General features: G+C 40.7%; 1 protein-coding gene across 1 annotated transcript in view; it reads left to right on the top strand.

The window, feature by feature from the left end:
* Nucleotides 1–10,010, top strand: part of LOC117501489 (dyslexia-associated protein KIAA0319-like protein) — a 32,685-nt gene extending 22,675 nt beyond the window's left edge. The window contains exons 18-27 of the mRNA XM_034160386.1: nt 650–782; nt 977–1,125; nt 3,033–3,184; nt 3,519–3,657; nt 3,868–4,027; nt 4,182–4,324; nt 4,846–4,968; nt 5,147–5,237; nt 7,779–7,870; nt 8,345–10,010. Of these exons, the coding sequence (XP_034016277.1) occupies nt 650–782; nt 977–1,125; nt 3,033–3,184; nt 3,519–3,657; nt 3,868–4,027; nt 4,182–4,324; nt 4,846–4,968; nt 5,147–5,237; nt 7,779–7,870; nt 8,345–8,541 (1,379 nt within the window). The 3' untranslated portion in view covers nt 8,542–10,010. The remainder of the gene's footprint in view (nt 1–649; nt 783–976; nt 1,126–3,032; nt 3,185–3,518; nt 3,658–3,867; nt 4,028–4,181; nt 4,325–4,845; nt 4,969–5,146; nt 5,238–7,778; nt 7,871–8,344) is intronic.
* Nucleotides 10,011–12,703: the final 2,693 nt, after the last annotated feature.

Raw genomic sequence — 12,703 nt, 5'->3', positions numbered from 1 at the left:
CAAACATTTTCAAACGTTTGTACAGTGTTTGAGGGATAATGTGCTGGAATAAATTACCATTCAATTCCACCAGGTGCTGCTGTGTAGCATGACAGCTACATTGAGTCTGTCAGAGCTGGCAGTCGCCATTCTAGATTTCAGGCACATTTCAGGCACACCCTAGAAGTGGCTCTCTGCTCACATCTGCAGAAAATGCATGCAAAGTCTATCTTTAGAGGACAACTTCCTCTAGTACACATGTGCAGTGTGACCGGCCAATCAGAGAGTGCTTTCCACATGATTCGTTTCATCCTGTCTCATCACTATAATGTATTTTTAACAACAAAAACACAGCCGCCAGTTTTTGATCCATGGTGTTCAGATCTGGACCTTTACTGTATGAATTTTGTAAACTACAGCACAATAGTCAAAGATTTAAAACACAGCACAAAAAAGAAAAAAATCATAGGCTACTCCGTTGTTGTAGAAGCACTGACTTGAAGGGAAAGTGACCAAAACAACGAAGGAAACAAATGTTTTGCTTCTGAATTGCTGCAGCACAACCACTCAAATCCGCAGTGTGCACGTGACCGGTTAAAGCTGCTGGTGCAATCAAGAGGTTAGCCTGCATCGACTTGTGTTCATCCTGGTTTTTGTGCCTGTTGTTCAGAAAACAATAAACCACCTGTAGCAGACGCGGGGCCGGAGAAAGAGCTGACGCTGCCAGTCGATCGAACCACGCTGGATGGCAGCAAGAGCAGCGATGACCAGAAGATAGCCACCTACCGCTGGAAACAGACCAAGTCAGTGAGACACGGGTGTCAAGAACACACACACACACACACATTAGTGTTGTCAGTTTGTGATCATAAAAGCTGGATTATGTGTTCAAGGATTCAGTGCAGTTATAATACAGCTGGATATTGGCAAAGAAAATTTTGAAATAATTTGTGGGGAAGACATTTTGGTCAAGTGTGTGTGTGTGTTTCACCATCAGGGGTCCCGATGGTGTGAAGATAGAGAATGCCGACAGTGCTGTTGCCACAGTTACGGGTCTAGAGGTCGGCACATATGAGTTCACACTGACTGTTACTGATGAGAGGAAGCTGGAGAGTTCCGACACCGTCACTGTCATCGTCCGAGAAGGTTGGAGCACTTTACTGTCTGAGACAAGACTACAAAAAAGACCTGCAGTACACGGACATATCAAGACAGAAAGCCAACATGCATTTAAAATAATAAATAAATACACAAGTTAGGAGATCAGTGCATGCTGACAGTGAGTTTTATACCCCCCATTCATTCATCTTCTGCTTATCATTTGCTGCTTTTTATAAAATTTTTATTTGGTATTTATTTAACGAAGCTCCATATTGTGACGCATATTGGTATAGGCCTGTCACAATGGTAGTTGTAACTGTTTGGCAGTTGTTTTCGAACAATCTATTGTCCCAGAAATTATTGAGATAAATATTATTGCCATTTTAAGACATAACTGATAACAACATACATACACCCATTCAGAAAATGGAATTACATTGTGGAAATATATGTAAATATACAAACTGCACTTAATTTAAAAAAGGGGGTGGGGCTTTAAACAGTCAACATAATGGCCCCTTCACATTTATGCTACATTTACGCATAGGCAAGACGCATTACGAATGTCATATTTGCGTCATTCTTGGCACATTCCTACATTCTTAACGTTACTTAATGCATCTGAATAGGTTTCTTAATAGTGCGTGTTGGTGCATGTTTTTGGCTGTCAAAAAAATCTTCCACAGATGTCACGCATCACCCTCACTTCGCCTCATGTCGTGGCGGTCACAACTGAGTGTGTTGATCCGTCTTGATTAGTGGTGATCCTTAATAGAGCGTGACAGCGTTCTTCTCTGATGTGTGCACAGTTAAACCCTGCTGCACCGCATTCACTTTCTTTGCTGCAGTATGCTGAAGGAGGACAGTGACGCCAAGTCAGCTAAAAGTTTTGTTCCAATGCTCATCAGCACAGTCCTGCAGTGGTTCCACCTGCTGCTGCTGCTGTTTGGGAAAACAAGCGAGAAGAGAGCCGCGTGGAGCCACTCATCAGGCTCTCTCCGTCTCCTCCTCCTCTCTGCGCTACTCCATGGCACAGAGCCCAACTAAGCATGCAGTCACAAAGTTCTTCTGTGGATTAATCTGTATTTTGAGGAGCAGACTGGAGCAATCTGAATTGTTCAGCAACTGACGATTGGATGAATATGGGGGTGAGACAGAACTTAACGATGTGCTCTTACGTGCAACAGCGCAGAACATTATTCTTGACTTGATAATTCTCCAGCAACATATACCATTAATCATAACGTGTGGTAACAGGTTGCAGCAGTTCTTCAGGACACCTGACGCCTCTGCCCCGAATCATCACATTCGTGATCAGTGGCCAAGAATCTATACTTCATGGCGTTCATGACTTGCCATCGTTATGTGTAAATGCAGCATAATGGATTCTACTTACTCGGTTTAAACCCAAAAGATTCGGACAGTGGTGGAGTTGGATAATGCAGCTTTGGAACAAAGTCTATTTGGAATTATTTGTTTCGAACTCTCTGGTTGGAATTATGCAGCTGATTTTTCTTTTTTTGGGGGGGGAGGGGTGAACTGTCTCTTAGCATGGACAAACATGTGAGCTTCACTTTACCTGCTTCACTGTTGCTCTGTGTGCACACATGCGGTGGAGCTGCCCGAGTCCCACTCACGGTGACAGAGAGAAATGAGACGACTGCAGCATGATCAGAAATGACAGCAAAGCACATCTCCATGAATTTTTAGTTTTTATTCTTTCTGTTCATTCGGCTTACGCAAAAAACATGTTATATGTTATGTTATATTATGACATGTTCTGGTGCTGTTCTCAAGTCTTATAATTGTATCGCAGCCCCGCCCTGCTGTTTATTCTGGCATCATATTGGAAATATTCTTGTGTTAAAAACAGAACAGGCCATGTCCATGTGTCATAAAACGAGCCGATATTCTAATTATTGTGCCCTACTTCTGTGTCTGTTTTCCATCAGAAGTAGATCAGCCACCGGTGGCTCGTGTCATGTCCGGACCATCTGTCTCTCTGCCTATCAGGACTGTGTATCTCGATGGATCTCACTCAACGGATGACAAAGGTGGACTCAGCTACCTGTGGACCAGAGACGACAACAGCCCGGCTGCTGGGGTGAGACTGGTATCTTGACCCATGGACATGAGAAATGTGACTAAATACTGTTCTTCAAAGCAAAGCCTCAACACAAACACACTATTGTGAAGCAGATTCAGGATGTACAGAGTTTGTATCCAGCAGTGTGTTCAAACACAATCCCTTTATCTCGATGAAACTCTTCTCATTCTAGACTAGACCGGGCTTGAATGATTTCCTGTCCTATAATTTGTCTAGTTATTTCTGAACAACCTTTCAAACAACTAACCAGCAAACACATGGACGTGGAACACATTAACTCCCTTCCTGATACAATTCGACATATTTCCAACAATCTGTTCTGTCCTATTAGGATGTCCTGAACAACTCTGACCACCAGGCAGTGCTGTTTCTCGGAAACCTGGTTGCAGGGAAATACAGCTTCACCCTGACTGTGACTGACAGTAAGGGACAGAGCAGCACGGACAGGGGCACAGTGGAGGTCAAACCAGGTAACATGAACATACACAAACCCTCCTCACAGCAGAATGTTGACCACATCAGTGTGCAGCATACGGCGCGCAGATGCACAAAGCTGGGTGCTAATCCGTCTCTTGTGGCTTTGGCTTCGTTCCCAGATTTTAGTTAAATGGATCCAGCAGTCAGCCTGTCTGTTTTTGTTCTCTCTCTGTTCCCTTATTTTTTATTTCTTTCTCCATCAGATGTGTGGGAGCGAGACCTGGTGGAGCTGGTGCTGGAGGTCTCTGTAACCCAGGTAACCCAACGTCAGCGCGATATGCTGCTGCGCCAGGTTGGGGTGTTGCTGGGCGTGCTCGACAGCGACATCATTGTGCGAGAGATCAGTGCCTTTAATGAACACAGGTGAGTCATTCTTAGTTTTAAAATTGATCTTTTCTGAAGAATAATATCTGTCAGATCTTCCATTTATTGACATTGGAAGTTTAAAGCAATTATAACTGAAAAGACATCATATTTGGCATATCTGAAAGCATCATTATTCTCTCTTCTTCTGCAGTACTCGGTTGGTCTTCTTGGTGTCCGGCGGTCCAGGGCACCCTCCTCTGTCTGGCCACAATGTTGCACTTGTTCTTAGCAACAAACTCCACAAACAAAAGAATGACTTTCTCATCTACAAGACACAAAGGGTGGACACAGTCAGTGAGTCCATTATGATTTATAGCACATGGGACACAACAATCAAGAATGAGATTTTAACAGGATAAAGTGATACGCGCGCACACACACACACAGTGAAATTGGTCCACGCACCTCAGAGGAGTATTGGAATGAAAACACACAAATGTTTCTCAAATTATGATATAATGATTTTATAGAAATTAAACATTGCAAGAATGAATTTTTTTTTGTTCTGTATTTTTACATCACAGTGGATTAAACATGAGCAGTTTTAACCTTTTTAGTCAAATAAAATGACTACATTGAAGCTATCTGAGTTTTGAAAATTGAAATGGTCATTACAGTATTATTTGACATGTAAGACTCATTGAGTAACCATGAATATAATTGATAGATTAACAGTGAAAATCATGAGTTTCAAATTAAAAATGTGCGTAGAAGTATAATGTTGACGCTTTAGTCTAAGAAGTAATAGACTCTTCTGGCATATTAATGTTTTTTTTTTTGTAGTCTTATCCAAATCTGTCTCGATTCCTCTCCAGTCTGTCAGCAAAACTGCTCCGGCCACGGCGAGTGTGACGCATTTACGCGACGCTGTATCTGCCACCCTTTCTGGATGGAGAACTTCATCAGATCTCACTTTGGAGATGCAGAAAGCAACTGTGGTAAGATAAAGTGGACTTTCACCATTTGTTCATTTGACTGCCATGTTTGATTTCCTCATGCATTCAGGCCTATAAAGTAACATTGTTGACCTGTCAAAAGTTCAACTTAATATGGCTGCAACATATTGCATCCAAGAGTTATTCCACAATACTGTTTTCCGTCCCTTCTTTTCTTCAGAGTGGAGTGTACTCTACGTGACTATAGCGTCCTTTGTGATTGTTGTTGCCATGGCCACAGTTGTTTGGGGGTTGGTGTGTTGCTGCCACCGGTGAGCGTGATTTCAAATATAGCAAATATTTAATAATACTTTTTTCTGTAATATATATATATATATATATATATATATATATATATTTAACCAGGTTAGTCCCATTGAGATTGAGATCTCTTTTGCAAGGGAGATCTGGACAATTATAAACATTCCAATTCACCTAAGCTGCATGTCTTTAAATAACTGTTTTTCACAGGGAGATAATGTTGCCTTTTGTGTGTGTGTGCATGTGTGATGGTTAACTGGGCTACAGCTAACAATTTCCAAAAAAACTTTGATTAATCAGTTGTTGTTTTTTTAAGGCTATTGATTATTTTCTGATTAGCTGTTTAATCCTTTCGTTAATTTACCAGTAAATCTTAACCATTAATTCTACCAGTAACTTTCAACTTTGTAAAATAATTACCGTTTGTTTAAATGCAATATATTCTTTTAATCCAAACGTATAAAGGATATAAAATGCCAGGGGGTGGGGGGATTATTCATATAAGGGGAATTTTGCAAACACTTTTGCGTCTTCGGGAGACACTAAAACACAGAAAATGTGACATACTCTTTCATATGGGTGAAATTAACAATTATTTTCAATATCAATTAATCTGTTGATTATTTTCCATATTAATCCATTACTTGTTTGGGTCATAAAATGTCAGAAGATGCTGAAATATGTTGATTAACGTTTCCCAAAGCCCAAGATGATGTCCTCAGATGTCTTGTTTGTCCAAAGATATTCAGTTTACTGTGAGATACAGAAACCAGAAAAATTTACATTTAAGACTGAAATAAAAAAAAGGACTCAGAATGATTAATAGATTACCAAAATAGTTATCATTTAATTGTTGCAGTGCTATTTTTTTAAACAGTATATTTTAGGCCTTGGTGGATTTATCCTAATACAACCCCTGGCAAAAATTATGGAATCACCGGCGTTGGAGGATGTTCATTCAGTTGTTTAATTTTGTAGAAAAAAAGCAGATCACAGACATGACACAAAACTAAAGTCATTTCAAATGGCAACTTTCTGGCTTTAAGAAACACTATAAGAAATCAAGAAAAAAAGATTGTGGCAGTCAGTAACGGTTACTTTTTAGACCAAGCAGAGGAAAAAAATATGGAATCACTCAATTCTGAGGAAAAAATTATGGAATCACCCTGTAAATTTTCATCCCCAAAACTAACACCTGCATCATATCAGATCTGCTCGTTAGTCTGCATCTAAAAAGGAGTGAACACACCTTGGAGAGCTGTTGCACCAAGTGGACTGACATGAATCATGGCTCCAACACGAGAGATGTCAATTGAAACAAAGGAGAGGATTATCAAACTCTTAAAAGAGTAAATCATCACGCAATGTTGCAAAAGATGTTGGTTGTTCACAGTCAGCTGTGTCTAAACTCTGGACCAAATACAAACAACATGGGAAGGTTGTTAAAGGCAAACATACTGGTAGACCAAGGAAGACATCATTGCGTCAAGACAGAAAACTTAAAGCAATATGTCTCAAAAATCGAAAAATGTACAACAAAACAAATGAGGAACGAATGGGAGTAAACTGGAGTCAACCGAACTGTAAGAAACCGCCTAAAGGAAATGGGATTTACATACAGAAAAACTAAACGAAAGGCATCCTTAACACCTAAACAGAAAAAAACAAGGTTACAATGGGCTAAGGAAAAGCAATTGTGGACTGTGGATGACTGGATGAAAGTCATATTCAGTGATGAATCTCAAATCTGCATTGGGCAAGGTGATGATGCTGGAACTTTTGTTTGGTGCCTTTCCAATGAGATTTATAAAGATGACTGCCTGAAGAGAACATGTAAATTTCCACAGTCATTGATGATATGGGGCTGCATGTCAGGTAAAGGCACTGGGGAGATGGCTGTCATTACATCATCAATAAATGCACAAGTTTATGTTGATATTTGGACAATTGAAAGGATGTTTGGGGATGATGAAATCATTTTTCAAGATGATAATGCATCTTGCCATAGAGCAAAAACTGCAAAAACATTCCTTGCAAAAAGACACATAGGGTCAATGTCATGGCATAGGGTCAATGTCAATGAGCAGATCTGATTTGATGCAGGTGTTAATTTGGGGGATGAAAATTTACAGGGTGATTCCATAATTTTTTCCTCAGAATTGAGTGATTCCATATTTTTTTCCTCTGCTTGGTCTAAAAAAGTAACCGTTGCTGACTGCCACAATCTTTTTTTCTTGATTTCTTATAGTGTTTCTTAAAGCCAGAAAGTTGCCATTTGAAATGACTTTAGTTTTGTGTCATGTCTGTGATCTGCTTTTTTTCTACAAAATTAAACAACTGAATGAACATCCTCTGAGGCCGGTGATTCCATAATTTTTGCCTGGGGTTGTAAGTGCTATTGTAGTTATTGTATTCTTTAGCCTGTAATGTGTACTACAGGAGACATTTTTATCCATAAATCCATGAAACTGTTGGATTTCAAGATTTCGTTCTGTCAAACATTTAACACAAGACCAACTAAAGATGCTGGATGTTTTTGTCTTTGCTGGTAGACGTAAGAGCAAAGTGCGCAGAAGCAAAAGCCGCTACAAGATGCTCGAAGCTGATGAGCAAGATGGTGTGACGCTACAACTGCAGAGATTGGGTGAGGTGTGCACGTCACCAGCAGAACCAGTTCTCCTTCCTCTTACATCTTTAAAAAAATAATAATTAAGAAGTGTTATGCATTAGCAGCCGTTGTTGCATCGGGTTCTTTCTCACACACGCGCACACACACACACACACAAAACGACCGTGAAGATAGCATTCAGAACTTTCTGCTGTAGTAATAAGGCAATAAAGCGTATCCTAGAACACAAAGCCAACACGTTATGCCAAAGCTGAAAAATGTAGGAAGAAGTAATCACCAAAAAAGAAGAACCTAGTCCAAATTTTAATAAGGCGATAAAGCGTATCCTAGAACACGAAGCCAACACGTTATGCCAAAGCTGAAAAATGTAGGAAGAAGTAATCACCAAAAAAAGAAGAACCTAGTCCAAATTTTAGGGCTCATGTAACATCTTGTTCATTCACTGCACACGTGTCATTCCTCTTGTTGTGCTGTTTATCCTTCCACCAGCCCGTTTGAAGTCGGTGCCTGTCCCATCCTCTTCTGCTCTCATGCACTCGGACTCTGACCTGGACAGTGAAGACGGCCATGCTGGGGTGCCGTGGACAGACCAGGAGCGTGGGCATCTCCTGCGGCCCCAGAACGGCTCCCTGAGGAATGGCCAGGTGCCAGCACGGAGCAAAAAGCAAAGAGACGAGCTGCTATAACAAGGGATGAAGGGGGAGGATACCCCCCCGCCCACTGAACATCTCCACCAGAACTTGCACCTGTTTGTTTCTCACAGTCTGACTTTGACCCTCTCCACACCAACCTCCTTCCTCTCACCCACAAGGATGTTGTGTTTGACACCTAGATTTAGGAATACTGAGAGGAAAACCATGCTGGAAAAAACGTAGTACCACTTGCACAGGGAAAAACACTATAACACTGACGTTTCCCTGCTCCCACACTGAGCCAAAACGAAGGACAAATAAGATGGGGAGTGGGGGGGGCAATATTTCTGGCAGATTCTGGGAGACCACTGTGTTTGGGATGATAAGAGCCCGCAGAGACATAAAGAATGTGCTGATACAGTAACCCTGTCATAAACAGGACATGCTGGGGAGAGACGAATGTACTGAGAGACGCAGAACATGAAAACCAGCAAGCTCACTGGACATTAAACCCATTCTCTCTCACTCACACACACACACACACACACACGCGCGTCAATCCACTGCCATCAAACAATGCCACTTTAACCACCATTTAACTGCTCTGACGACACTTATTATGGATGTTTATGAAGGAAATATGCAGCCAAAAAAAGCATGAGTGACCCATATCGTGTGTGTGTGAGGCATAGTGGGTTTCTGTGGTTGCTGTGCCAAAAGGTCTTTCATCAGAGCAGTTTCTGTCATTTCATCTCCATTGTTACCCCCACAGTCGATCACTGAGTGTTGCTGGTTCTGGTGATCACATGCAGAAAATTTTATTTTTTTAACTCCTATTGATTTGTGTAGTTGTGGACTAAATCACTGGCGCACATGAACTGTATATGCTGTTAATGACAGCAGGTAGACTTTCCAAAAACATGAACAGGCAACTTATTTTTTCCTTTCACTTTCCTCAATATTCATTCATGTAATGAGCGCTTTAACCATGAACTCCATCTTTTACTTTTTTCTGGAATTAGCCTCATTTTGTCTTGTTTTAACTAATTTAAAAAAGTAAAAAAAAAAAAAAAAGTCTTGCTGTTGCTATGCTTGCATACAGACTGCAGAGTGGTCGTGATGAAGAATGTATTCCAGCAAATGTGAAAGCAGCTCCGGACCCACCTCACTAACCTCACTTTGATTTCACTTATTTTTAAAAGTTAGAATTCCTTCAAAAAAAAAAAATTGATGTCTTTGTGTGGTGGCGGCAAACGCGATCGGTTTAATTGTAAATTGGGGGAGGCCGTTTAATCTTGCTCTCTCCTTTTGGCATATTTGTTTAACTAGGTAATAGTACCGTGGGCATGAAGATATTAAGTACGTCAAGCTGACATTTCACCAAAATGATATTGACCTTCATCCAAATGATTGACCTTTGCTTGACCTTGCCAATGCAATCCTGGAATCCAAAAAACAGACAAACTTTACTCAAATTATAGTATGATTTGGAAGTTACAAATTGGTATGATAAATGAGAGAATAAAAAAAAAAACTGGACAGCAAATCCTGCTCAAGTGTAACTGATTAAGAGATGAGTGATGCAGCTGCAGGAAGATACAGTAGGATGAGGTTGGTGGAGACTTTCTGGGCAGAAATGCATGAAAGACTTTTTTTTTTTAAGGTGTAGGACCTTTCAATTTTTACATAAGTTTGTTGAAATCTAGTTACTGTAACTGTGGTATATTGCAAAACTTCTGCTAATTTTCTTGTATTTATTTTAGGGAGGTTCCATACAGTGAGTTCGCTCAGTGAGATCTTGCAGTCAATATGAAGGGGAATAGAACATGCATGTTTCAAAGTTTTCATTCAACTGTATGTAAAATGTTCGCTTCTCTGCTGACTCATTATAGCAATCAGGTAAAAATGTTATAACTAATGTGCACCTTGATAACTGACAGAGCAGATCTGTGTGTCGTCTTACCTGTCTAGCAGATATCCAGCAAAACTTTTTTTTTAAACCCTAAGTGGCTTGTTTAGTAGCTCTATCTTCTGCTTTGTTTCTGCTTCAATAGCGCACCTTCCCTCGCACTTGAAGGTCAACCACATTTCTTCAGTGCCATGATTCTGACCCTTACCAGGTTTGCTGTATGAAGGTTTGAAAAGCCCTCTGCCTTCCTCCTGTGCTCCTGCTTCACCACAGAAAGGGTGTCATGGCATCTTACTGCTGTATTTTGTCCCATGTGGATCAAAATTCTAAACTGTTTCCAGACAAGGCGAAGTTTGAGCATATTGGTGAAATAAAATTGTAAATCCTTTGACTGTGAATGAACAAAATTCATAATAGTGCAAGAAAAAAATCTTTCTGCCTCGAAAGGGACTACACCTTTAAACCTAACGCTACAATGTAACATCAAGCAGTCTGATTGCTTTGCATGCCAAATATGAAACTTGCTTATTAGTCAGTTTGTGATGAAGTCACTTTTTATTTTGCTGTTGATTGTTCAAACGGTACGTTATGCTCAGTCTGGACTCTGTGTGAAATGAGCAGTCTGTTTTGAATCTTTTTTTTTTTTATTTACAGTTATTGTGAAGTCATCTCATGCTGATGTCAGTACTGTTGCACTAGTCAACCCCCCCCCCCCCCCCCAAAAAAAAGTGTTGAGTTGAAGACCTGACACCACCCCACCCCGTTATATACTCCAATTTTACACTCTTGTTACAACTGATGATTCCGAATGTCTGTTTTTCTGTTACAAGTTAAAGAAACCCCAGTTAATTTTGGAATCCATTCTGATGGTGTACACTGTGAAGAAGTGACAACTACTGAATGAAGGAATAAACATTTTAGTTATGACTACCTTCTTCTGAGGACAGAGCTAATGCAACTAGATGATCTGTAAATTCTAATAAAATGGTTAATTTTGTTCATTTTCTGAGAAATTGTCTGTCATTTACTTACCAACTTTTAAAAAATTGTTCCTGTTTTTGCACATTTTAATATTGATAATATCATTATGACTCGGTGTCTAATAATTGGCTTCCTTTGTGAAAACGGTGGTACTGAATTGTGACTCAGTATTTTACAATTAGGAAAATTTCTCTTTTTTTTAACTTAGAATTCCATACTCAGTCTCAAAAAATGTGAGGTGGTAAATAATAATTACTTACTGTAGTATCTCAGTTGTACGAGACTGGTCTAATTCAGATTTAGCATTTTGTAAATATGACTCATCTCAAAATTAGGAATTTTCTTACCACTAACTTAGTGTCACTATCTTGTAACCATGTAATGTTTGAAACATTTATATAATTTTGTACTTAGTATCTTTTAGCCTGATCCCATCAGATCTCAGAAGCTACACAGTGCAGCACCTGGTTAGTACTTGGATGGGAGACCTCTTCGGAACACCAGCGGCTCTGTGTGTGTTTCTCCAGGTAAAACTGGAGTTGCATCAGGAAGGGCATCCAGCATAAAACTTGTACCCCAAACAAACGGGAGCAGCTGAAATGACAAAACAGTATATTTTAATTATAGTGGTTCTGTGTCTTATCCATGCATTTTCTTCCCTTCATCCGTATACTACTGATAACCTGCTGTTTAACCTATGGTGATGGATATTGTGATGTATTATAGGTTTGATGTTCCAGGTGTATATTTGGTAACTGACACTTATATGACACTTATGTGTTGGTAGTGTCGTTATTTTCTTATCAATCAATTCACTTCATCTGAGGTCAGGCAGCGGGGGCAGCAGCTCAAGCAAAGCCGCCCAGACATCCTGATGCACGCACACACCTCCCCCAGCTCCTCCAGGGGAACCCCGAGGCGTTCCCAAGCCAGATGCGAGACGTAGTCCCTCCAGCATGTCCTGGGTCTTCCCTGGGGCCTCCTCCCTATGGGACATGCCCGGAACACCTCTCCAGTGAGGTGTCCAGGGGGCATCCGAAAAAGATGCCTGAGCCACCTCAGCTGGCTCCTTTCGACGTGGAGGAGCAGCGGCTCGACTCCGAGTTCCTGAGTGACCAAGCTCCTCACCCTATCTCCCCCTCGAACTGCCACTTTATCATGGTGGGGGAGTTTGCGTACCCGGATGATCCTAGGACAGGGGTGGGCAACTTGTTCCAGAAAGCGCCAAGAGGGTGCCGGTTTTCTTTGTAGCCACTGATTCCGCCAGGTGATTTCACTGATTAACTGATTCCATCTGCTCAAACTGATATTAATCAATGAAATCAC

This window comes from Thalassophryne amazonica, chromosome 20, assembly GCF_902500255.1.
Source record: "Thalassophryne amazonica chromosome 20, fThaAma1.1, whole genome shotgun sequence".
NCBI classification, from domain to species: Eukaryota; Metazoa; Chordata; class Actinopteri; order Batrachoidiformes; family Batrachoididae; genus Thalassophryne; species Thalassophryne amazonica.
This window is presented reverse-complemented; position numbering and strand designations above follow the sequence as displayed.